This window comes from Glycine max, chromosome 7, assembly GCF_000004515.6.
Source record: "Glycine max cultivar Williams 82 chromosome 7, Glycine_max_v4.0, whole genome shotgun sequence".
Lineage (NCBI taxonomy): Eukaryota > Viridiplantae > Streptophyta > Magnoliopsida > Fabales > Fabaceae > Glycine > Glycine max.
Genome location: NC_038243.2, coordinates 5,389,933 through 5,417,237, shown reverse-complemented (window position 1 = coordinate 5,417,237; position 27,305 = coordinate 5,389,933). Strand labels below are relative to the sequence as shown.

General features: G+C 29.8%; 1 protein-coding gene and 3 non-coding genes across 5 annotated transcripts; 3 read left to right on the top strand and 1 right to left on the bottom strand.

Annotated features, from left to right (window-relative positions):
• The first annotated feature begins 1,224 nt into the window (after positions 1 to 1,224).
• LOC100804057 (uncharacterized protein At5g41620) lies at positions 1,225 to 5,853 on the top strand. 2 transcript variants are annotated; one of them, XM_006583195.4, is made up of 3 exons: positions 1,225 to 1,878; positions 3,147 to 3,275; positions 4,103 to 5,853. In XM_006583195.4, the coding sequence occupies exons 1-3, from the start codon at positions 1,471 to 1,473 to the stop codon at positions 5,534 to 5,536; spliced, it is 1,971 nt and encodes a 656-aa protein (XP_006583258.1). In that variant the 5' UTR covers positions 1,225 to 1,470; the 3' UTR covers positions 5,537 to 5,853. The 2 variants fall into 2 exon arrangements, with proteins under 2 accessions (XP_006583258.1, XP_014633247.1); XM_014777761.3 differs by lacking the exon at positions 1,225 to 1,878 and adding an exon at positions 1,949 to 2,152.
• Positions 5,854 to 8,969: 3,116 nt separating this feature from the next.
• On the top strand, positions 8,970 to 9,156 carry MIR156Z (microRNA MIR156z). The gene has a single exon (NR_126710.1). It is a non-coding gene; the product is annotated as a microRNA MIR156z (primary transcript).
• A 7,681-nt stretch (positions 9,157 to 16,837) lies between these two features.
• MIR159B (microRNA MIR159b) lies at positions 16,838 to 17,023 on the top strand. The gene has a single exon (NR_048602.1). It is a non-coding gene; the product is annotated as a microRNA MIR159b (primary transcript).
• A 9,411-nt stretch (positions 17,024 to 26,434) lies between these two features.
• MIR156AB (microRNA MIR156ab) lies at positions 26,435 to 26,622 on the bottom strand. Its single transcript, NR_126712.1, has one exon. It is a non-coding gene; the product is annotated as a microRNA MIR156ab (primary transcript).
• Between the last annotated feature and the right edge of the window lie 683 nt (positions 26,623 to 27,305).

The following is a 27,305-nucleotide window of genomic DNA, read 5'->3' as shown; positions in this document are numbered from 1 at the left end:
GCTATTTTTAAACTTTATAATAAATTAATATAATATTTTTCAATATATTATTTTCTTAAAAAAGTATAACTATACGAATATTGTATCTATAGAAAATAAATTTCAACAAAAAGATTTAATGAGAACTTAGAATTTTAAATCGTGATTTTAAAAGCATCTAATCACACTTTTAAATAATTAATAGATTTTAATTTACAAATTATAATTTTAAATTATTAACATATTTCTTTTAAATACGTTTAGTTAGGCGAAGTATGTAAATATAAAACAAATGATAAATATGATAATATATAACAAATAAGTAAATTCTTAACAAAATTATAATATAAAACAAATGTGTAAATATTGATAATTCTTATAAATAAATAATATCTACATTGATAATATTTTTTTCTTCAATCAAAGATAATGTGTATCCCTAATCTATTGGGTTAGAAATAAATTTTGTTCATGCTATTTTATATTTTTAAAAGTTTTATTTTAATTTTTTATGTTATCGAATATTTTCATTTAATCCTTTATATTTTAAAAAGTTTCATTTTGATCTATTTTTTAAAGTGTCATTTTGTTCGTTTATTTTATTTTTTGTTAACAAATGTTAATGTCTCGGTGTGTTAATATCTGGTTAATACTTAAATATGTAACATTCATTCATCAAATAGCACTTTCATGTTATTTCATAGTAAGTCATTATTAACATAGATCTAAAACATTGAATCAGAAACCTTAAAATTTAATGTAGTAAAATAAAATAATATTAAAATATAATAGAATTTACATTTATTCTCATTCTAACATAATTTTATCCCTTCCTAATTATTCAAGAAAAAAATGTTATTTTTTTCAATATTAAAATATGAATCTTAAAAAAATGATATTTATGTCATAGGATGCTAAAATAAAATATGGTAAGAGGCTGAGGCCCGAGGGAGCAGGGAATTTAGGAGTGACTCGACAGAGATCAACCACATTTATAATTTTTATCGTACCTATTTAGATATATTCAATTAATAATTTTTCTCAATTGGAATAAATTTTTACCCAACCACTGTATTTATTATTAATTAGTCCATTTGTTTTTTGTCCTAGTTCTAAAAAAATATAAAAGAGAAAACAAAACAAAGACATAACATAAACAATTTCACAGGGAGGGGACAAAGGTAACCAAGACAAGATGGTGGGGATAAGAACTCAACGACAGTGGACCCAATTAAGAAGGAACTGCTGAGGTGGCTAAAATTTTGGAAACACTTAACTGAGGTAACTTGTTCAGGAAGCGTGCATAGAAGAAGACACAGAAACGGAAACATTGTCAACTCTGAAAAAAAGAAGAAAGGAAAAATTGGAAGCACTTCAGCATTCGAATCAAATTGTTAAGGGGAGACAGAGAGAGAGAGAGAGAGATCAAGAAAAAAGAAAAAATGGGTTTTTTTATAATTTGAACAAAAGGGGTGCAAGAGAGAGAGTGAAATGGAGAGAAGAGAAAAAGGTGTGTGGGGAGGGGATAAAAGGGGTGGTGGATTAATGGTGGAAAAGTTAAGGGAAGGGACTTTGGTGGGGAAAAAGGGAGGGCCTAGTACTCCACCACCCACATGGAGACTTGAGCAAAATGGTGGTGACAAGGTTCAAGAGTTTCTTAACTTTTCCACTTCAACTCTTTCTGCTAGAAAGCTCTGTGCCAACCTCTGGGAAGTTCTTCCCCACCAACAACAGCAACAGCAACAAACCCCACTTGTCAAAATGAACAAGCTTGGCACAACCCACCGCCGCCGTAACCGCCGCCGCCGGAGCCAACACCCTAGGGACACTGGCTCTGAAGTGAACAACAACAACAACCAATTGGCTGATCCTCCAGACAACCCTTCTGATTCTGATCAGGTTTTGTCTCAGTTCATGTTTTCCCTTTGCTAAAAAGGAAAAAAAAAAAGAATGCCCTATCTTTCCAATACTTGTTTTGCACTGTTAAGCTCTACCTACTTGGATTTTTTTATTTTGGGAATATTTTTTTTCTTTCCCATGTATGACTTGGTTGTGTGCTTGTTCAGAAGAAGTGATTGGAGGAATTTCTACCCTTGACTTTTGTTGTTTGTTGCTGGCTTTAACTTCACCTCTTGTTGTTGAACAAGATTTTGCTCCCTTGGGATCTGATTTGGTGGGTAGGGTGTCCCATCTGCTCCACTTAGTTCCATCACACTCATATATGTGCCTAACTTTTTCTTTTAAAGTATTCTTTTGCTAAATTTCTCTCCATCATTTTGATAAGTTGCTTTCTTATACCTTAGAAATGGAAATTTCGGTTAAAATTTTGTTTGGTTTGGTGGATTTGTTTAAGAAATTGTAATTTAACTTGTCTTATTGTAGAATTATGCTGTTGACCTTCCCTTTGTTCCGTATATAAAGGATTTTTACTAATATTTTAACATTTTTTTTATTTTCCTACTGGTTCCCTTCTTTTCTTGCTGGAAGTTTGCTTCATTTTCTACTGGTTTTCAATTTTCATCCTTTTTATTTGTTTTTGTTAATTCACTTAATATTTTGTTGTCTTAAACCATTGTAAGTGTACTTGTGCTTAGATGTTTTGAGTTCATTATATAATTTCATTTATGTTTGATTCTGTATACTTCACACTTTCTTTAACGGTCTCCCACCCCCCCCCCCCCCCCCCAATTTTGGGGCACTTGAACAAATTTGCTTCTTGCAGCCTTTCTTTTTCTAATCATTTCTCCTAAATTATTAACCTACATTGTTGTCTTATATTTGTAATTTGTAAGTCAAGCTAGGATAGATTGTAAACTAACTATATGTGTAATTTCTTTCACTGAGATCCCTTCCACACCTATAGTTGACATCGTTTCCATGGGTTGTTAGTAGTTACTAAAATTCTACATGTTTTGCAATTAGTTTAAGAAGTACCTTTACTGTTTTTAGTTGCACAGTAAGTAGCTAGTGTAATGCAACTGAATAAGTGAGAAAATAGAGGTTTTTAGATATCAATTTTGATTCCTGAAGTTAAAATTTTGTGGTCAACATTTTGGGTTCTATTGTTGAATGGAGAAGTATCTGTAAAGTGTATCTTTTTTCTTTTACATAGATGTTTTAATGTTTTTTTAATGAAGTACTGACAGTCACCCTGTGCTTTATTGCAGCCAGCATCATCAGCTTGTAGCCTGAGAAGGCATGTTGCAGCATCACCTGTTCAGCACCATAGATCAGTGGAAGGAAATGGCTGTGCTCTACAGCCTGTATCCCCTGCGTGTTACAGTAGCTCAGAGGAAGTAAGCATATTTTATCCATTAGAATCTTGAGCAGTTCAATGTCATATTTTCATTGTTCTAATAAATATTTAATTACTTGACAAGGTGTGATATGAGTTTGGCAGTTTTATAGCTTTTAACATATTGCTATAAATATGAATTTTTAAATGATATGGATACTGACTTTACCTTTCGGATACTTCAATTTTGCTTCTCATCTGTTCTTGTCATTAGCTTTTTCTTTGTAGGGAATAATATTTCTTAATTCTTGGGGGTGTTAGCTCAGTTGTAGGAGCATTATTTCTTATGATTATCATGTAAAACATTTTGCCTAAGAACAAATTTTGTAAAATCTAGTATCAAAGCAGGAGGCAGAACAATGATTCTTCATATAATGGGAAACATATTCTGGTTGTAGTTATATGTCATTACTGTATTGTGGACTTATTGAGGCTAATTCTGCATGATTGAAATGCTTCTCATAATCCATTGAGCATGTATTCCTCAATTGTTCTATCTTGATGTTTGAGCATTCTTCCAGTATTTCTTTCAGTCGTTTAACTGCAAATTTTATGGGATTAAATGATGGATTTCTACCAAGATAATCTTCAACAACAATCTCTACTTAATTTGAAAGAAACACACAAATCACTTTGTTGATGGTTTCTTAGTTTTTGATTTGATGCCTTGAAGTTGATCAGCCTGAGGTGCATACCCTACTTTACAAGTCATGATGCGTATATTTATGCATCTCTTAAAAACATTCTGTAGACATGACGATGTTTAACATGTTTTTTCATCTTTTGGAGATGGTATAAAGTAATGTGAATGCTATATGCTTAAAACAGGTGACATCATATAAATGTGCATTAACCCCCACAAGCTCCGTAGACTTCAAAGGTAGAACTGGAGAGTCAAGTTACAATCTTAAAACGTCCACAGAATTACTTAAGGTACTCAACCGTATTTGGAGCCTTGAAGAACAACAGGCATCAAATATATCAGTAGTGAAAACCTTAAAAACGGAACTAAATAGCTCTCAGGCACAGATAAAGGAGTTACTACGAGAGAATCAAATGAATAGGCAGGAAGTGGAGAACTTGATAAAGGAAATTACAATTGACAAACTTATTAGGAAGAACAAAGAACATGGTAGAATTAAAGCTGCAGTTCAATCAATCAGGGAAGAGCTAGAAGATGAGAGGAGGTTACGTCAGCATTCAGAAAGCCTGCATCGGAAGCTGGCTAGGGAGCTTTCTGAAGTGAAGTCTTCCTTCTCTGGTTGTTTGAGAAATCTTGAAAGAGAGAGAAAAGCACGGATCCTTTTGGAGAATTTGTGTGATGAGTTTGCCAAAGGAATAAGAGACTACGAACAAGAGGTACATTCACTTAGGCGGAGTTCTGAGAATGGTCAGGGTCATGTTAAAGGGAACGATAGCCTTGATAGGTTAATACTTCATATTTCAGAAGCTTGGCTTGATGAGCGCATGCAGATGAAGCTAGCTCAATCTGACAGTGGTCTCATAGAGAGAAATTCAATTGTTGACAAGTTAGGTTTTGATATTGAAACATTTCTTCATGCCAAACGATCGGTCGATTTGAAAAAATATGGTTACTCCTCCCCAAAGGAGCTCAAGGAAATTCAACCTTGTCAGCATTCATTAGATTCCTTCCCACTAAAAGTGGCTGGAAGTGCCCCTCAGAATATGGCTCAGGAAGATTCTGTTGACACTGACTTTTTTGAGCCAAAAAGGGCTAATGGTGAAGGACTTCACAATCTCAGCTCCAGACTGCAAGCAAACATGAACAGGAACATATCATATGATGGTAATGAGAGGTTTTTTGCGGATAGGAAATCGAGTGAAGTGGGAGAAGACAACACAGCTATACTAAATGAAGAGGCTAAACATGATCCACAAGAAAGTGATAGACACTGGATCCTGAGAATGAATACTAGTCACAAGCCAGATATCCTGGTTGGAAACAGTTCCTTGTCATCAGTAGGTGATAAAGTTTATCCTGAGAGTATTTTCAAGGAAGATTCCTGTGTCCAGTCTGCAGTTACAGCTAATGGTAGTCCTGCAAGACTGTGGAAATCAAAGTTGTCTGTTTCAGATTTTAACAAGTCTGAGTTTTCTACCAAATTGCCCAAAGGAGTAAAGGAAAACACATTGATGGCAAAACTCCTTGAAGCAAGATTAGAGGCACAGAAATCTCGCTCTAGAGCCTACAAAAGCACTTCTGGATCAACTAGAGAAGCTTATAATGAGAATATGGAATAGTTGCAATGGGTATTACTGTAGGATCTTTCATCGAATTCTAGTAACCATTTTGTACACATGAATCTTTTAGCTATGTACATGGTTGGATGAAAATCAGAGTTGTATCCATTATGTAAAAGATGTTTTAAGTCACTATGCCTACCAAGCGTTGGGTGGTACTAGTGTCTGGGATATGTAGAATTGACCTGATTTTCAAAAATCCCAGTAGATATAGCCCAGAATCATGACATTGAATCACAATCCCATTGTAGAAAATCTGAGATCATAACTTTTGTTTATTATTTTAGAGTTTAATAAATATGCCTTATTAATGTAAAGCTTCCTTATATTAACATCCAATAGAATTTAACCATGTAATCATGTCAGCATGCTCATTAAAAACTTCAAAAAGTTAGTTCAACAAATCATGTGCTGTGTCTTAGCCTCCTCTGCATAATCTCTTACGCCTTATGCTGTTGAAATCCATCTTCAAAGAGAAACTGTCATTATTTGTGAAGGGTGCTAATTGCTGCCAACTGGTTAACACCCAAAAAGACTGAAATCCACCACCCAAATGCTTCTTGGGAATTCTCTATTTTGTACTTCTTCAACTCTCTCTCCTTTGTCTCTAATCAATTATGCTTTCTTTTCCTTGTTTTATTGTTTTCCAGTTTTTTCTTCATCACAATTTTTTGCATGTTCTCTTCTCATCAAATCATTTCACCGAGGTTGCACATTGTTAGTCTTATGATTCCTAGAAATTAACCTTACTATCCAGTAATTCAATAGTTCCCCATTTCTGGGCAAGGTTCTCAGTTTTCACAGTAAAATTACCATTTATATAAATCTATGAAGACGTGAATTATCCTTAAATTGCTATCTTTGGCGACAAACTATCACTTGTGTCATAGGTATGACTTTTGAGCTGTGAAGGGACAGAACAGCAATTATTTCAATAGGACGATTCTTTGAATTTGGAGACAGTAAATGGTCATTGGGCACAAATTTTCCCATATAATAAGATCAAACTTAGAAATTGTGTTTCCATTTAGTTGACACTAGAGAGAAACAAAAAAATTAGTTCTTCTATATAGTTCATAATCTTGAGACAAGATACAAACGTTTACTAATTTATTGACTTGTTCAAGTTTATTAAGCAACAAAATTCAAAGTACTTTGTGCTTTAGTGAAGAAGAATGTGACGAGCCTTCCATTTGCAGATGAGAAACTAAATTCAATTTCAAGGCACATGAAAGCATATAAAAAACTAATTCAAATGTTACTCCCCCATCGAAACAAAAACAGCAGGAGATCTGCAACCTGATTTAATGAAAAAGATAATGAATAGAAGTTATGATTAGTGGTCTGCAACTTGATTTAATAAAAAAAAAATTATTCATCCTAGACAAGAAAAGCAAGGAATAAACTGTCTTACACTTGAATTTAAGGCGGAAAAAACGCTGAAATCATTAAGTTATAAACAATGGTCAACGTATTTGCTGTTAACAAGCCATATATTATCATTTCACCATTAGGACAAGCTATAAACGAGCCATTCGAAGCAAACCTTGAAACTCAATTAGATAGCATTTCAAGTAGACAATAAGAATTGATGGATAAGATGGAGGGCACCATTCTAAGGACATACTGTCAATTTATAGTAACTACTGAGCCGAAAAGTTCAAAATTGGGAGGATTGATGGCCACAGGCTAAAATAGTTGTCTATGTTCTTCAAAGGTTGATTAGTATAGCATACAAGGTTGCAAACTTGGATCACAAGATAAAGATAGAATGTAAACCATGATGTGATTCGCGTCTAACCATTAAACAACTCTTCTAATCAGCATAAGTTGTTCCTTTCATCCATAGCAAATATACATCCATATGCTAGTTAGTCTGTTAATGTCCTGTGCTTTACAATACACTAATTAACTCTAACTTATATGGTTGTACAAATCTTGCATTGAAAAAACTACTGAAAGGATATATGTGCACAGGCGTATAAGTAAAAAAGAAAAACAAAAAGACAATAAATGCTAAAATGCAGAGGTAACCTTTGCCTTGTTTGGGAAGATTATATTTAATAACTAGGACTGCTAAAACCAACTAATTAAAATTACTGCAGGAATAAACATAGATGATAAATAAACATCTATAATAAGATCATTTGCAGGGGAACAAAGCAGTTGGAGACTTCAAAGTTCAATCACCAATATCAGAATACTTCAGCACAGTGATGTGCAAATGTTGATTCTCATCTAAAACAATCACTGCTATAAATGAAAACTCATGAATTTGATAATTGTACAAAGCTACAAGAGAACATATTATTCTCTCACAATTTTTATTAAATATTTAATACAATTTAGGAATATCATTAGAAAGACTCAAAATCCCATTCAAATTTCTCTTTAACAAAGGATGCCAAACCCAAAAATCACAATTCAAAATCAAAACCCTATCAAAATCTACTCATTCATCATACAATGATACAAAACATGAAATACTAAGAAAAGGTTAACCACAATAATTTAGAAAAGAGAACAAACCAAATTTAGAAAAGTAAGAAAAGATAGAGATTTTACCTTTTCGATTATGTTTTTTCATTAAAATACTCAAACTTAAAAGGTCTTGCTTAAGTTGAGTAAGTTGATTATCTAATTTCACTCTAACCAATGATATGCTAATGTGGCATTAGTCTTTAGTTTTTTTTTATGTGATATCCTGAAAAAAAAAGTAGGAAATGAGTGATATAAATGAGTATGCAAGTTTGGTGGAAAAAAAAGAGTATGCACGTAACTTTATTTCCATGTTTAGAATCCGAAATTATTAATGCACAGTTTTTATTTGAAAAAGTATATTCACATATTTTTAATATATACCAAAGAAAAAATCATGCAAAAACTCAATATACGTGAGATTTCAATGTAAAAAACCCGAGAAAAAAAATAAAAATGGACAAGATAATACTATATGAGATTTCAAAGTAAAAAAACTGAATGCATAAACAAACTGAAAATTAAGGTCAGGTCCACACAAGTATATAACAAAATTCTTATATAAATATTGAAAAATAATTAAATGTGCCGATCATAAATTTGTATTCCCACACAAGCTAGCATGATCAAAATGATGCATCATCGTTACACTATAGATCCTAATCAGACGATTGAAAGGAAAAGATCCCAATCAGCTGGAATCATCTTTAAATTAAATTTAATGCAATGTTTCACCAATCCTCGAACATCAAGATCTTGTTTTGAGATTTTCTAATAAAATATTTGATGCTCCAATTCAATGGTCCAGATTACACATCAAGCCTAGGTCTTGGCCTATATAAAGCCAAAAATGTTGAATTTCCAAGCATCACAATTCCCTCTCAAGCCTAGGTCTTGGCCTATATAAGTAGTTCTTTTTTAGTTTAAATAAAAAATCTAGGATTTTGGGCATGAATAAACCCAAGTTGGAGCTCTCAGCACTCCAGTGTTGAAGGAAGTGATGGTAAACCCTAGCTGCTAATTCATGGTTACCTTTGGTTTCACATAAGGAAGCATGTGAAGTCATGGGTCTGCATGAACTTGGAGATGGGGTTGCCTTGATCTTTTAGTATTGGAGTGAAGGGAGCTCCTAATTAGGCCTTCTTAACTAAATACTCACTTCATATATTACATACATGATTTTTGAAAATCGGCTTGCAGCCACAATTTTGTCTGAAACAAATATTTTTTACTTTCATATTGTGATGGAAAGTGCAGTTACATATAAAAAAAATTATCCCGTAGGAATTAAAAACGTTATCAGAAAGTTATATTTGTCTATAATTTCTTGGAACGTTAATGATCACAACAAAATAGAAACTTCAACCACAACTCATCAATATAAACCTCAGATTATATATATGTCATGCTTTCATGGTTGCAGGTGTTATGTTTCACATCCTCTTTTCATATGTCTCTCTTTTTTATGTTTTATCTTTTTAATTTCCATGACATCCTTTTGTAACTTTTGTTTAGCTTATTTTCTTGTTCTTATCTCTCTCCTTTTTCTGGGTGTATATCCACTTGGTATGAAATTAATAATTATTTTCCTACGTACATATGTTGTTAACCGCATGTCGCAGGTTTTCCCGAAGAGGCGAGAACAGTTGCTACACAGTTGTTTTTGAATTGAATCTGTGACTGATCTTGTGAGCAACATCAACATGTCTCAACCAAGCTAAATCAAAAGTGAAGTGAAGAAATGGAAAGCACGAGCCATCAACTGAAAAGAGAAAAAATGAAACAACAGAGGGACAAAAATCTGTGCAAAAGTTCTTTGAAGTTAATATGATATTCAAATTATTTGGCGAAAGAGATTGGATTAATCTTTCTTGTCTTTACAGTCAAACTTTTAAAGTCGAATATTCCTGCATCATACTTTTTTTTTATATTATTGTTTTGTCGATTGATAACATTAATTAATAAGAATTCTTCCTATATATATGTTATTTGACATATTCGTTTGCACTAAAAGTTATATTTTCATTTGGTAGTTTCAATTAGTGTTTAAAAAAAATTAGACTAATCATTGAATTGACAAAGACATTGTCTCCCAACTTTATTACTATTTATAATTAAATCATACCAAAATATAATAATAATAATAATAATGAAATATTTTTGTTAATATAATATATTAAAATATTAAATTAAAATAAATTTAAAAAATAAGTTAAGTATAATTTTAAATTGACATAAATTAAGGATACGTGTTCTGCTTCCTGCAAGATAAAAAAATCATAATAAAAAAACATAATTAATAACAATCTAATAAAATGATTGATGAGAATAAAGAGTAACTCTAAAAGAATTATTTTTTTATTTTTATTATTTTTTAAAAATCTAATAACATTAATGATTAATTAATTTTTGTAATTAGATTTTAAGAAAAATGATCGATGAGGATGTAAAGTAAAAAAAAAATTAACTGTTATTGTTCCAACCTAATATATAAAGCAAAACATCCTTAGTCATATTCAATTTAAAAATATTGAATAGACCAGTGGTAGGATAGGATTGTGCATGACATTTTCATAGGACATGATATCATATGTTATCCTTATTGCTCTTAATTACACTTATATAGTAAGATAAATTAACCTAATTGAATCATAAATAAATTCTTGCAAACATGCTTCAGCATTACTTATTTCATCCTATTTGAATAAAAATTATATATATGTGTCGTTGCACTTTAAATTACTTCCCAGTTTAATATAATTTGTTCTGAATTTAGGATTTAAAAAATCTCCCCCCAATTTAAATAGTCATAAAAAATACTAACTAAATGGAACTCACTAATTAATAATTAATAAATGCAAATGAAATTATTTTAAGGTAATAATTAATTTTAACATTTTATATTCCTTAAGAATAATTGTTTCAATCAAATTAAGCTAAGCATGCATGAAAACTATTGTTTCTTGTCCAGAAATGGAGAAGGACTAAATCCCTTTAATATTATCAAGTTGCTATCAAGTACCTCTGAAAAGTACAATGAACGGACAGGTTTGACCTGAAGTTAGATAGGTTACACAAATATATCCTCTATAAAATACCTTATAGGCGGAAGTCTCCGATGCAGACTACATTGTTTATACTATATTAGTAGTTGTTATTGTGTATTAGGTGCGTGTAATAACTTTAAGGCACACAACTGGTATCACTAATGTGGGCAATGATTAGGGTAATTTATAATTTCTTATTACACGTCACAACTTTGGATAATATAAATTTACGTGACACCATATATTATTTATATACGATATTAACTTTTTATTTGCTTTGTCGAATAATGGAAAAGAGGTTATTACAATATGGAAGAAAATGTAATATATTCTAACTGTGCGTATTCTAGTATTTTAACATGAATGTATTAACAAGTTATACTGTTGATATGTTTAAGACAATAATTTATAACTTATTATTATTGTCTTCATATATATCAAAAAAATAAGTGTGTTTATGTTAACAAACCTTATTAGCATGTAGACACTCCTATTTTTTTTAGTATATGCACGTTAATAAGCTTTTACCACCAGAATTCTTCTTAAGATTTGCTACAAATTTTAGCTACTAATAAATTAATAGTTATTTTAAAGCTAATTAACTATGTATCAGCTATTAAATATTATGTTCCTAGTTAAAATCAAATAGTATTTTAGTAACTTAACACACAGTGCCACCTTACCCAAAACCCTCAAAATCTCTCCCTCCCTCCCTCTCTCTTGCTTTACATCATCGCGAGGCTTTGCTGGAGTCTCGATCCCCTTCAAATCACCGTCATGAAATCTTGAGGTTCGCTCACTTGAAGTACTTTGAAGGAGAAGCTCTGGATGATCGATTCCAAAGTAAATTGCTTTTTCAATTTTTCTCATGGCTTCTCTAGGGTTTTGGATTCGCTTTGTTTGAACTGTGTCAGATAAGCATATTACTACACATATAACAACATTTTGTTGTTTAACACTTCATAAAAATGTAATTATACATAACATTTAATAAAATATGACAAAAATATATTAATAACATTTAAGCTAATTGTTGTCTTAGTGGCCTTGTGCTTGATTGGTATTAAAGCATGAGATATTAAATTCAAATGTTACTTTGAATACTATTCTTTTTTTAATTTTTAAATTTCATTTTCGAGTACCACATCAACGTGTCAGTATCATATCTTTTTAATATGCCAACAAGATTTATGTTTAATGTCGTTAAAATTTAAATAATAAATTAAGTGTTAGACTGAATCATTAATTTTAAAAGTGTGAGAACTTAATTTAAAGAATTGAAAGTAGAATTGGACTAAATCACTCATTCGATAAATCATAGAAAAAAAAATTATATATATTGATGCCACCACCATATGGAAGGAGGAGCCTGAACCGCATTTCTAATAAGGTGAAACTTGTCCCACCCTCCACTAGCAGGGAATCTTTAAGAAGTTGGAACAAGTAATTCCAAGCTAATAGAGTTTCGTATTAGTGAGTCGTGACTGTTATTATTGAAAAGAAAAAGAGAATTTGCTTTTGAAGCAATTAATGTTTTAATGAATGTGACAAGACTACTCGATCTATAGTTTCTATTGTTTTTTAAAAATCACCTAAATTAAAATGTATTAGAGGCAGCCATAAACGCACTAATTGTTAAAAAAAAATCCATGATACTTAGAGCATCACCATTTGAGATTTTTTTAATGTATTTTAAATGAGTTTCATCATTATATATTACTAAATTTTACTTTTTACAACTTAAATTTCTTGTTCTCTTGCCCTGTAACTTTAGAAGTATTTGATAAAGGAGTCCCAGGCCACAAATAGTTTCTTCTATTTTATCACATTATTTTTTTATTAATTAGTTGCTTTTTTGTTATTATTATAATATAATTTGGACCGAATTAAGATAGATGATAGTTGGTGCTTATTTAAGCACATGATGCTTGAGGAATGATTAATAGGAACTAGTTCCGACAACAAAATCTTATTAAGCACTAATAGTGAATATAAGCACCTTTGGTGGAGATGGCCGGTCTTAGTTTTGGTATACACTTATACTTTTGTATATGGATAAAGAATGAAATAGGGTTGAAAGAAATACAAATAAATTTTTAAATAGTTCTTATTTATTTATTTTATTAATTTTATAAATTTTTGTTTAAAATTTAAATTTTTTATTAAAATACAATTAATTGTGTAGTATTATAAAGGAAGCAGTAAATATTACGAAATTTATTAAATTAATAAAGGTAAAAAATATATATAATAAAATTTAAATTATAAGTTCCAATTTTATTTTCAATAGCATTTGAAAGAATATGATAAGTTCGTGAGATAAAATTTGTTTACCAAACATTCATATTTTAGTCAAACCAATTTATAAGTTTGTCAAATAAGTCATAATAAGCCAGTAGAAATAACTTATTAAACATATTCAATCTTTAAATATATTTTTTTTAAAGAAAATACTTATTTTACAAAAATATAAAGTTATTCATTAATTATTTAAAATGATTAAAATATTTGATATGATGAATTTAACATTTTAATATTATTAAAACACGAGACCCTTTAAACAATTGGAATATTGGCACCGATGTTAAATTATAACAAATATCAATGTACTTTATTTAGAGAGGCATAAAAAAAGTGGCTAGAGAAACTAATTATTTTCTGTTTTCTTTTCTGAATTTGGAGACTACATTCATTTTCTTCTCCCAAGTAAAAAATTTAAATCAGTTATATTAAAAAAATAAAATTAAATCATCTGTTAATTATTTATTAATTTGCGATTAATATTTTATAATAAAAAATTACCAGATAACCAATATTTGATGACTTAGTAGCCGACTTAAGACAAACTTTATACGTATCATTGAAAGTTCCTCACTGACTTCTGTTATTGACATGCTCATAAGCATAAATATTATGTGGGTGCATATTACAATGTATTACTATCAGTATTATATGCTGCTGGAGTGAAATTAAACTTAAATTTCTCAAACAATATTGTGGATTTAAATCCTGTAAATGAATAAAATGTAGTTAAGGGAAAAGATCCGCGACCAGAAGTCGATCTTTCTAGCTAGCAAACATTAATAAAAGACAAGATCCATAGATACTTAATTCTCACCATGAAAAGAAAAAAAATTATAGTAATATATACGACAGGTTCCTTCTTGCACCACGAGACGAGAACCAGAATAATACTACAGGATATCCATTATCCTGCTTCCCGGGAAAATTGTCTCAAGCTTGGGTTAACAAATAAAATGGTACAGATAGTGACGTTGCAATTTGGTGTATATATGATATAAGGTCAATCGGAATCCAAATTGATGGAAAATGACATAAATTATGAAATATTTCAACACCCTTGATAAATTTACGTTTTTTTTAATTGATTAATTTACATTACACTTATTAGTGATTTCACCAAGAATTTTCCCTTTTTTAAACTACTAAGAGCACCAATTTGTTGGTACATAATTGATTTCAATTGTAGCTTAAATTCGTCTCCCGTGAATTTGCTGTTTTTTTAAGAGCACCGAGAATTTCATCAACTGAGAATCGATCATTGGATTGTAATTTTTATTTTTCATGTCTTTTAATTGCATTTAAAATTTTGATACCCTTTCTGATGCTATTAAAATTATCTAATTGTCCCTCAATGTTTTGGGGAAATCTTTTTTTAGATCTGTGTATATTATTTTATGATTAAAGGATAATGATAGTAATTTAATTGTTTGTTTTTGTCTGTGTATATTACTTTATGGACAAAGGAATTTTTTTGTGTTTGTTTAAAGTTAAAAAAATAATAAAATAACAATATTTTATTTACGATATTTTTGTTTAAACGGTTTTTGCATGATCAAGTAGATCAATTCACCTAGAATTATTTCAGTTTAATAAGAAATTTAGGATTCTAAAAAAAATTATTTTAAAAAGTGTTTTTTTTTCAATTTTTTTAAGTTTTAAAAAATATATATATTGACCCTATAATACTTTAACTAATAAAGGATAATTATACAGCCAAAAAGATAGTTCAAAGAGAGAGAAAGAGCAATTAGTTTTCATTTTACAAATGTCAAAAATGTAAATCTATGACATATAATTACAATCATACATAAATAATTAATTATATGTGTTTAAAAATTATATAAGTTTATGTTATCAATTTAAGTCTTAAATATGTTTTTAATCTTTTAAATTTGAGTAATTATTATTTTTTCCTTAAAAAACAAAATTATCTTTTATTAATCTCTCAAATTTTTGAAAAGCTAATATTAGTCCCTCTTTATTCATTGTGTCTACAATTTTATAATTTATGATTCTTTTTAACTATTAAAATAAATATTTTTAATTTAATTTATTTAAATAATTTTTTGCCATTATAAATTGCTAAAATATTTTACTCATGGATTGATGACCTTTTTTAAACATATTTTGGTGCTTTTAAAGAAGAAAAATAAAAACATGAATATTGAATTGTGATGATTTTTCACATATTTTAATGAATTTAAATTGTTATAAATTATTTTAAAATAAATTAAATTAAAAAAATTCTACCAATAAAAAACCGTCACAAATTATAATATCATTAATGAAATAAATAAATAAAATAAAAATAATTTTTTAAAAATTTGAGAGATTAATAGAAGTAAATTTTTATTTAAAGGACTACAAAAATAATTACTCAAACTTAAAGGACTAAAAATATATTTAAAATCAATTTTAATTATTCAAATATAATTTAACAATATATTTTTTTATTCTTATTTATCTCAATAATCAAAAGTTCAGCTCCCTCTACATCTTTATTTTTTTATTTGCTTTAACCTCTATATCTCTCTACACGCGCGTGTGTATATATATATATATATATATATATATATATATATATATATGACCTAATAGATGTATTATTTCCTATCTTATCTTGTAAAAGTTGACTCTAATGAGATGACACTAATTCCGTTGATAATTTGTTAATAAATCTATAAAATTATATAGACTTTATATAATATAGAGATCAACCAATCAAACGGCAAAGGGCCACGCAATCAATGACATCCTGAATAATATGGTATCCCCACTAAGTTGTACATGATTATACACAATATTAACCCATATTTGAAAAGTTAAAATAACATTTAAAGAGATTCTTAATCAACTAAGATTCTGCGATTAATACACACATACATACGTGTGTATATATATATATATATATATATATATATCACCAATCTTGGGATATGGAGATCCTACATAGAGATTTTCTAACATATACAGTTCATTAATCGTAATTAGGGTGTGAAAAAAATATTTTCATTAAATCGAATTGTAATGGAACCTAATTAAATCGAATTAATTTTTTCTTAAATTAGTTTAAAAAAAAGATATACTATTTTATAAAATAAATTTAATCAACCAAATTGATTTTTACTTGAATAATTTTTTATATGAAAAAAAAAATTCAAAATTATTTCAACTATGAGAACTAATTTAAAACTAGTTTAATTTTGAATCAATTTTTTAAAATTAGTTCAATTTTAAATCATTTTTTAAATAGTTTGATCTTTGAATATAAAACTAAATCATTTAAAATAGTTTAAAATTAATTCGGTTAAGTTTTTTATTAAATTAGTTTTTACACGCCCCTAATTGTAATGACCTGATTTTGTCAAACCTACTTCCTAATCTGTATAAATTGGGGGTTTCTAAGGCACGAATATTGCAATTAACCCTTCTCTCTTCCTTATCAAAGCAGTGTGATAGGGCATTGGGTATCAAACCCAACTTGGAGTTCCCTGCACTCCAAGTCTGAAAGGATATGATGGTAAACCTCTACTGCTAGTTCATGGATACCTCTGACTTCTTAACAACATGCGTTCGAAGTCAAGGGTTTGCATGCCCTGGGAGATGAGTTTACCTTGATCTTTTGGTATTGGAGTGAAGGGAGCTCCAGAGGGTATTCTCAAGCCCTGGCCTTATTTTGTTATAGCCATGCTCACACAACCCTTTCTCTATCTCTCTTTCAGTTTATATACCTTAGTTATATATTTTGTGGATTTTTTTGTGATATATATATATATATATATATATATATATATATATATATATATAACTAATATCTTGTCTTCACATTTGTGTCTGAAAAAGTTGTTGCTGTCGATGGGTGCTGATTTTTATTTATCAATTACAAATATGGAGGAACTCATCTAATGCATGATGCTATTTTAATCCTGATATAACCCAGAGAAGAATCTTATCCTTTTTCTCCTTGTTCTCTCTCTTTCTTTTTTTTGTTGAACCTAATTGAAATAATAGGATTTGTGAGTGTTGCCATTTTTTTTCTTTCTCTCGATTAGTTGTTAACTATCTTATCACTTATCAGTATTCATTATCAATATGAACGATTCCCTACTATGGTGGCAAATGTGTTTTTGGTATTTTAAGGAAGTAGCCAAGGTGACAAAAATAAAAAAGAAATGAAAAAAATTATTGCAAAGAAAACATGAAATTATTAATATTTTATTTAAACAATAAGTATTTAATAAGTTATGTGTCAGTAAAATGACATAGGATTGGTTCAACTTAAGTTTGAGTCTGATAACCTACTTGAGCAGGATTTTGTCCTATAAAATATATTTACATGTACGTGGTCTTTATAATAATAAACAAAAGCATGTTTAAACGTGTACCCTTTTTATGCCATCTTTATATTTTGTTATTATATAATTAGGTTGCTCTAGCCTTCCTTATCCAACAGGTCAAGTGTCAGCTATGATTACTATCTCTAGCAAGAAAAGCATGTGCTCAGTCGCTTTGCCTAAAGGTGAAGCAACGACGAGAAGAGCTGTGCCGAAGTTGGAGTTTCAGCAAAATTAGACCATCGATATAGTATATGTTGTTCATCTAGTTTTAATATTTGAAAGAATTCTTGAAGATCTGCATGCACTCTGCATTAGATGCTGTGAAAAGGTGTGGTGGGAAGTGTTAGCCCCACATAAAGCAGTATTAGCAGATATTGTTTTTCAACTTTCAATCAGTATTATACTTTGAGTATTTGAGCTTTTGGTAGGAATTGAGAATTATGTTAATTCCTTTCAAGTGTACTATTTCGTATGAGTAGTATTTTAAAACATTAAGATGGAATATTGAGTTTACAAGGATTTTGACTATAATATTTATAATATGGTGATACATAAATATAAATTTGATATAAATTAAACTATAGAACCCGTGTATGTAAAGGTAGAAAAATAAACATTCGAAGCAGTAAAGTGATAGTTAATACAATGTTACCGATAATGTTGGAGCTCAAACTATCAGAATTACTCTTGATGTAACTTTAATAATTTTTATTTATTCAATATTATTATTTACATCCACTTACATATTCTATTCATTGATTTCTCACATGAAAGAGTTTAACTTATCTAATTTCACTCATAATCTCTTAAGAGATAAATTATACAAATTAGACAAATTGCATTATAAACAAAGATGCATAAATTAGATTAAATAATAACATTTTATCCTTAGAGATTTATTACTTGGATGTTCTTTTCCAATTCTTAAAAGATAAATGATTTTCAATGTTTAACCCTTATAACATTACATGAGCATGGATGATCAAGTCATAAACGCGGTTATAAGCACAAAAAATAGACAATAATATTGAAATAACATTAAACAAATAATTAAAGTCATTATATTAAGAATGTTTGATTGTTGAGCTCCCAAGAATGAGGATTTAGTTTTTCATTGTCATGGAAGACTTGCAAATACAAAAAGGAGCAAAAGAAGTCAAAGAAAATGGAGGAAGATGGAGAAGAATGAAAATGAAATGCTCCAAATGAGTAGCTTCCTCTTCATTGATAGTGCCTTAGCTCTTTGCTTCTCAATAGAATGAATGATAATTTGTTCCCTCTTTTTTCTTCTCTTAAAACGTGGCACGATCATATTTTTCGACATTGATTATGCACTGAGCAAGATATTAAGTGATTATGCGTTGAGTGTGCATGCATGTGACAATTGGTTTCCTATGTAACTTCTGACGTTAAACGAGATTGTCGCGTTGGACGATCCTCACGTGCTAAGGGTGACTCTCGAGTTCTTCATTTTCTTTCATGCCTTCTTTTGTATCTCTACAAAAAAATATACCAAAAAAATAATATAAATTTACTAATTTTAACATTTACTAGATAAAAATTTAAAAGATATTAAATTCCTAATATTTAAACACAAAAGAAATAAAAAAATCAAGTAATTATTATATAATTTAAATATAAAATTACGTATACTTTATTATCAAGTTATTTCACATTCGATATATTTGAGAACGACTAATGTCATTCCATCTGTGTAAGGCTCATTCTTGTAGCTTTTTTTTTTGTGTAATGAGATAAGTCCCAATAAAGTTTTTGAAATAGTTGATTTAAAAAAAGGAATTTTGAACATGTATCATGTACATGAAGGGCTGTGCCGAAGTTGGACATGTATTGTGTATATGAATGTGACAATAGTCTAATCGAAAGGTAACCTCCTAATAAACTATGTTCATTGCACAATTGAACCAATATTTTTTCACAGATTCCATAAATTTTAGGAAGATTTTATGGCTCCCCTTTTGAAGATAATACTTTTAAAATATCGTGGCAGCATAAACCTCTTCGGCTGTCAGTCCTGTCTGTACAACAACCAATCAAAACCTCCAAAAAGGGATGCGAGATGGCATAATGAATAAGCAACCACTTATCTTTCCAAGAACCTCCCACCCCCCAAGTAGAAGTAGATGAACACGTACAGTGCACCTAGTTTTTCTTCAGTAGCTACTTGTGCTAAATAACAATACATTCACTTTAACTGTATATATATATCACCCATAACATATAGTTTCTACTTATAGCAGCTTTAAACCACTCCCATGACTGAAATTATGTGATTACTCAATATCAACAGAGCAATTTTGAAAAATAACTTTGTTTCTCAGCAACCATAACGATCAAATCATATCAAACATGATTTCTAATGTTCATTAAAGGTACAAAATCTTTTACAATGACAGTGTATATTAATTAAACTCCAATACAAATCAAATAATACATTCTTATGATTAAAAAAAACATATTGACTTCTGGATTAGGTTTTATTTGATGATAGAATAGAAAAACAAATGTAAGTTTCTTAGACTTTTGGTTTGGTTTGATTTTGAATAAAAAATGTTTTTTTATTTTTTTTAATGGTTTGTTTGGTTTTAAGTTCTTTCAAATTGATTTAATTGTTTAAAACATTTTGGTAAAAAATTTTATGACCACTAAATACTAAATATTACCCTTTTATTTTTACAATGAGATCTTAATTTCCTTTTCTTTTAGTTTAATTAAGACTATTTGTGGGTAAGAGCTGGCATATTAATTAATAATCACCCATATATCTATATCAATTCAAATCTAATAATATACATAAAAGTTGCGAGGTATTAATCTGAAGATAGAAGTAAAGATATAGTCGAGTCTCACACAAAACATCTTAGATTCCTTACCATTTTTGGCAAAAACGTGGCTACAATTATTATCAACTTGAAAAAGTAAAATAGATACAATTGATCAAATTATAGAAATTTCACATATAAAAATCACTAGAAAATTTTAACGCAATTTATTTTGAATAATTTATCTATGATATTGGGCACACAAATGAAGACATCGAGGAGCACACAAAATCATTTGTTGATCCGACAGTTGATCCAATATATATATATATATATATATTACTCAAATGAAATTGAAAAGTATGAAATGAGTATTAAGGTGTGATAAGTTTTATAATTTATGCATTATCCAACCAATATAGTCTTGTTACTTTACCAAATAGAATCAATCTACTTTAGACGATCTACTCTGAAAAAAACCTCTAAAGCTCATCTCAATTTTTTTGTGTGGCTTTAATTTTATTATTTTGATAATTGTTTATAAATAACATTTCTCTCTCGTTACATACTCAGCTGCTTTGTTTGAATGTTAGTAACGACAAGGAGTTTTGCAACTCTGGTGAAGCTGCGGCCAAAGTGGGAGTGTCAGCAATTGTATATGCTGCTTATCTAGTTTGGAAGAGTTCTTGATTAATAATTATATGCACTCTTGATTCATTAATCTAAGTTCTTATGTCTGTCATACATCTTGAAAGAAATTAAAGAGAAAGAAAATGATATATATATATATATATATATATATATATATATATATATATATATATATATATGCTTATGACTCTTTTTATTCCATTCATATGTTACGTACCAAGGATTGTTTTGCAAAAGATCTTCATGTAATTGTATGGGAATCTAGGCTTCAATGGAACTACCACAGCAAAAGCCAATAACGAAAAATTCTCTAATATGAGGGAAGAATGCTAAGCTAAGTAAAAACTCACCATCAGTATGGACCACTAGAAGGTATTATTAGAATCTTTGAAAGGTGTGTGTGGTAGTGTTAGACTCACACACACCAAAAAAAAAAAGACCTCAATCAATGCACTTTTAGCCGATAATATTTCTAAAAATAAAAAAGCAGTTTTACTTTGAGGATTTGAGATTTGGTATTTGAGTAATTGGATATATTTGAGAACCGGTTATTATAATTCCATTTTTGTGTAATTAAGGTTCATTCCTGTAGTATTTTTTTTTCCTGTTGGAATCAATTGTTTCAATGCATGACATGTAGTTGAGTTTTCTTATTCGTAATGAGATGAGACCAAATAAAGATTATTTTTCAGAGGCATTTTGTACACAATGCAATATATTCAATGTACTTGTTTATACACTTTTGCACATACTGCGCACATGAATGTGACAATAGTCCAACTCCAAATAGAACAGTAACCTTTTGCATAATAAACCGATATTTTGTCCACAATGACCATAAATTTTAGGTGGCCACATGGAAGCCCAAGTGCCAACATAGAGCCTATACATATTTTTACATAAGAAAAAAAAATAATTATTCTAAAGACCACCATTAATCTTCAAAGTTAAAATACATTGGCTGCGTGTGTGTGATTCCACCAAGACTGAGCATATATTAAACAATCAAATCCGATCCACCTCAATGAAGACTGCACCCCGTATGCTCAATATATAAAGTAAATGGGTATGACATACATAATCCAAAAATTACCTAACTGCAGCGGAGAAGAATTACTGAGAAACCGGTGCTTTGTCAAAAAGTAGAGCATATCCTCGTACATTCAGGGGGAATGCATTACCAATTGGAATAACAAATTCCTGGTGCGCTACTATCCCCTTGTGATTTATGACGTACAGTTAATGGTAGAATGGGTCTACAAAAGCCCAAAAGAAGAAAAATTAAGTGGCTTAAAGATTTTATAAGGTGGTCATACAAAAATTTTAAAGAAAATCCATTAGGTCGAGTGTTGCTGCGTTGGTAATTGTTTGTTGTGTGTTTGGATTGCTGTGTTAATTAGAGGCACCAAACGTTTGTTCACATATTCCAAAGTAAAAATGGAGTAATAACAATATTTGTGGATTAATTGAAAAACAGGAGTTACGTTCAACGTACGTAACGTTCTTCTAAACATACACTTTGTTGTTAATGACCATGCATAGAATAGAAGTGCCACAATAGCAACCGTATCAGTGTCAGTATCAGCACTACTAAAACAACAATACCCAACAAGCAATTTTTGGCCCTGGTACCAGGGTGGGGCGCGGCTACATCCGATGCAGACAAAGGCCGGAGAGTGTTGTCGCCACTGGGAACCCACGGTGGAACCTGTTTGCTTGACATTGCTGAGAGTGAAGCTACAAACTCATCAAACCTAAAATTAAAAAAGAAAAGAAATTCTATGATAGTTTAGTATTTGGTATTGATGAATTGAAAGAATTGAATCCTAAAAAATTCTAAAAGGAAAGACAGATAAAGCAATTGACGAGAGTACAAAAAAAAAAATCTTCAAGTTTTCAAGCAAGCATGCATTTTCTGAAAGCATAAGCAAATCAGAAAAAAAAAATTAGTTAATTTAATAAAAAGCAAAACACAAGCACCATTAAAAGAGAAAGATCAGTGGTTGGTTAATTAACCTCATTGCGGACTGAATCTACTTTTCCTGAATTCCCTTTCCAAGCATAGCACCAATGCCAATTATTAATAGAGGCCATGAGAGATCCAATCGATGAAGCAAGGATAATAATAATTAAAGACAAAGTAAAAAAAAAATGTTGCTAACCAATGTCTTTATGGTAGTGATTAAAGAATTAAAAGAAAAAATTATTTATTGTTTAAATTATTAAAGAATGTAAAAAAAATTATAAAAAACAATTTTCTGTTTTCCAATAAAAATATTTTTAATTATTTTAAGTTTCTTAACTATTATATATTATATATTAGGGTACTGGTTAAGTTTGACAAAAAGAAAATGGTGGAGAGCTAGTGAATGAAGACTGAAGAAAAGAAACTTTCTAATAAATAGGAAAATGCTAGTAGGAAAGACTACGTATTCATTAATTAGTATTATTACGTACTCACTGCACTTCTCTATGAAAAGAAAGAAGCTAACAAGTCCTCACACGCATACTCACCCGAACCATGCCACTCAGATTCTTTTTTCACTCAATCTAACGTGCATGCATGGACACGCACTCAAACACCCATTTTGTCACTCATAATATAAACAAAAAAATATTAACAAGTGCCAAATAAAAATAAATTACATTTTTAACATTCTTTGGATAAAATTATTTCTGTAATGTGTTAATTTTGTTGTGTTTGAAGGTGGTTCATCAACACTTTTTATTTATTTTTATTTATCAATCTTTTTTTATTAGATCATATCACGTATTATATTTATATTTTTATTTATTCTTATTCGATCTCTAGGTCTCAACTAGCATTTGAGATTTTCCAATTTATAATTTGTATGATGGCAGTGATTAAGGCAGAGAAAATCACTTTACTTAGCAGTAGTAAAGAGTTGGGGACAACGTCGGAAATGGGTGAAGCAAAGGAAAGTGCTGAACTGCTGGGGGCTACAAAATAGTCGAATGAGTTTTGGATTTTATTGGAGGTGGGTGAGGCCCTCTGGTGGACGTAATATATTGGTATTTTGTTTGTTTTCAGGGGGGAAAAAATCTCTTGTCAAGAAGTTACAACCTTTTTTTCTCTTACGTTACTGATTAACCTTAAGTTTTGAAACCTCAACTTAATTAGTAGTAGATTCTTTAAACAGAAACACATTTATTACATAACTTGGAGGCTAAATTTAATTAATCCAAAGGCAGTTATATATATATATATATTCTTACTACATTAATTAAATTTGAAATAAAATTATGAAATTATCAAAATATTAAATAGACGTTCATTAAATTAAAGAAAAAATCATTAAAGACACTTTCATTGCATTAATAACCTAAACATTGAAAATTTTGGCATGAAGAATCTCGAAATCAGATCATGCATGTTTTGAATACTACCCCTTGGGTATTAAATAGAACTGGTACTATTTTTTAGATTCAATTTTCTAATATATTTGGTTCATCAATTTTAATGGTTCGTATATCGTCTCAAAGCCTATATAAATGGGGGTTTCTGATCAGGCCTGGATACAGTAAATCAACACTTCTATCTACCTAATAGATTAAAGCAGAGTTAATTTGGGATATTGGGTATGAAACCCAAGTTGGAGTTTCCTTCACTCCAAGTCTGAAAGGATATGATGGTAATTAAACCTCTGTTGCCAGTTCATGAATACCTCTTGCTTCGCAACAACATGCGTTCTAAGTCAAAGGTACTAGGAAAAGGGATTATCTTTATTTTGGGTATTGAACTGAAGGGGTCTTCGGGGGTCTCTCTCTATATTTCAGTTTATGTACCTTGTATATACAACTACATTTGTGCAAAGTTAGTTTATATATATAATAAACAATATCCTGTCTTCACATTTGTGTCTATAAAGTCCTTGTTGCCATTGGTTGTTGTTGATTTTTCTTCTGCCAAATAATTAATTATATATTTACACCATGCAATGCATTAAAACAATTGTTTCAAACAAAAAAAATTAAAAGAATAAAATTACACTAACCATTGTCAAATATATCAATATATCCAATGTCAAATTCAAAATCTCAATTCCTACCAAAAAGCTAAAATCGTCAAAGTACAGCTGCTTCAAAGTTAATTGAGAAATAGTCGTATCGGCAAAAAGTGCATTGAAAGAGTTTGGTTTAGCGTGGGTCTAGGATTCCCACCACACCTTTCAGAGCTCATCTCCAACCCAACAACTCACTTGAGGCCTTAAAATGTGATTCATATATATATATATATATTCACTTTTACTCTTCCCAATACAAACATCCTTGAACACTCGATTTTCATAATAGAATAATTCTCTTTGAACCCTTCAAATGCAGTCCACAAAAATTATTTTATTATTAACTTATTTTTTATGTGCTTAAAGTGTTTATTTTTTATTTTTTAATATCTTGAAAGCAAATAACATCGGTGTTATATTAAACAATCCGTGTTTAAAGAGAAAAGTAACTAATGCGTGTGTAATGAACAATGTTTATTAAATAAAGTTACTTACAAAACTCGTATGTTTATGGAGCAATAGGTTAAAGTTGCTCTAATATGTTCTGGAGATGGCGAGTTACTTTGTCAAGCATTCTTTCCTCATATTAGACCTTTTTTCATTATTTTGGTTTTTGCTTGGTGATTGAAACCTTCCCATACAATTACACAAAGATCTTTTGCAAAACCATCAATGCTAACGCATGAATGCAATAAAAAAGGGTCATATACGTATATAATTAATGTGACATAATCTTTTTCTTTCTCGATCTTGTCGATCTCTTTCAAGATTCACAATTAATAGACATGAAAAATTCATTTTCCGTGCAATAATAACATCATTTGCAAGGGAATTGTACATCAAGCATAACTATAGATCGAGTGCAGATCATCAAGAACTCTTCCAAACTAGATAAACAACATATATGGTACTTTAATATTGCTGAAACTACAACTTCAGTAGCAGCTTCAACGGGAGCAAAGCTCCTCTTGTCGTTGCTCCATGGTTAGGCAAAGCAGCTGAGTATCCTTTTCTCTAAAAGACAGTAATAATCAGTATAGGGCTCCTCAACAGATAGGATTCTTATATACCTAAATTGATTAATGTATCTATCTAATAACCCTTGAATTGCCTCCTTTAATCAAAACTGAAACTTGACCTGTTGCAAAACGAAGGCTGAGAAGAACCTAATATTATATAATAACAAATTAAATTATATAAGGATGACATAAGGGTTTTTAACATAACTTATTCAATACTTTTAATTAAATAAATATTAAATAGGGGCTTGAGGATACCCACCGGAGCTCCCATCACTTAAATACAAAAAGATCAAGGTAATAACTTCATCTCCCAATTCATGCAAACCCTTGACTTCGAACGTATGTTGTTACGGAACCAGAGGTATCCACGAATTAGCAGCAGAGGTTTCCCATCATATCCGCTCATAATTGAAGTGAGAGAGCTCCAGCTTGTGTTTGATACCCAATACCCTAAACAATGCTTTGATGTATAAGGAATAGAAAAGTATTGATTGCAATATTCAGCCATCTGGAACAACTATTATATAGGCTGGGAAATGGATTCGACGAAATCTGGATTATTAAGATTGATGAACCAAATATGTTAGAAAATCTCAAAGAAGTTCTCGATACCTAAGGATTGATTAATTAAACATACATGTTATATTAATTTGCTTTTTAAGAATCTTTTAATGTTATATTAACTTTGTCATTAATATTGTGTATTCATTTACAGCTAAGTGGGGGCACCACATTCAAGGATGGTGGCCCTTTGCCGTTTGATTGGTTAATCTATGCATAATATATAAAATTACAAAAAACTATTTATTTATTTATTAATAAATTTGTTTGTCTACAATCACTGAAAAACATATAAAAATACTCTTACTTCATCAAAGAAATGTGAAATCAAAGTAAAGTGCGTTTCGATAGATAGAAAAAAGTAATTTATTAAATAATTTAAATTTCTGTAATCTAAAATTTATTGTTTAAATTTATTTTACGAAAAAATTAAATTTCTATAATTTTAAACAACTAAAAATATGAAATTTCAATTTCTTCTAAAAGGTGAAAAATTGAAATTCTTTTCCTAATAGAAGAATCTTCCACAACATTTATGTATTTCTTATAACCTTCATCCTC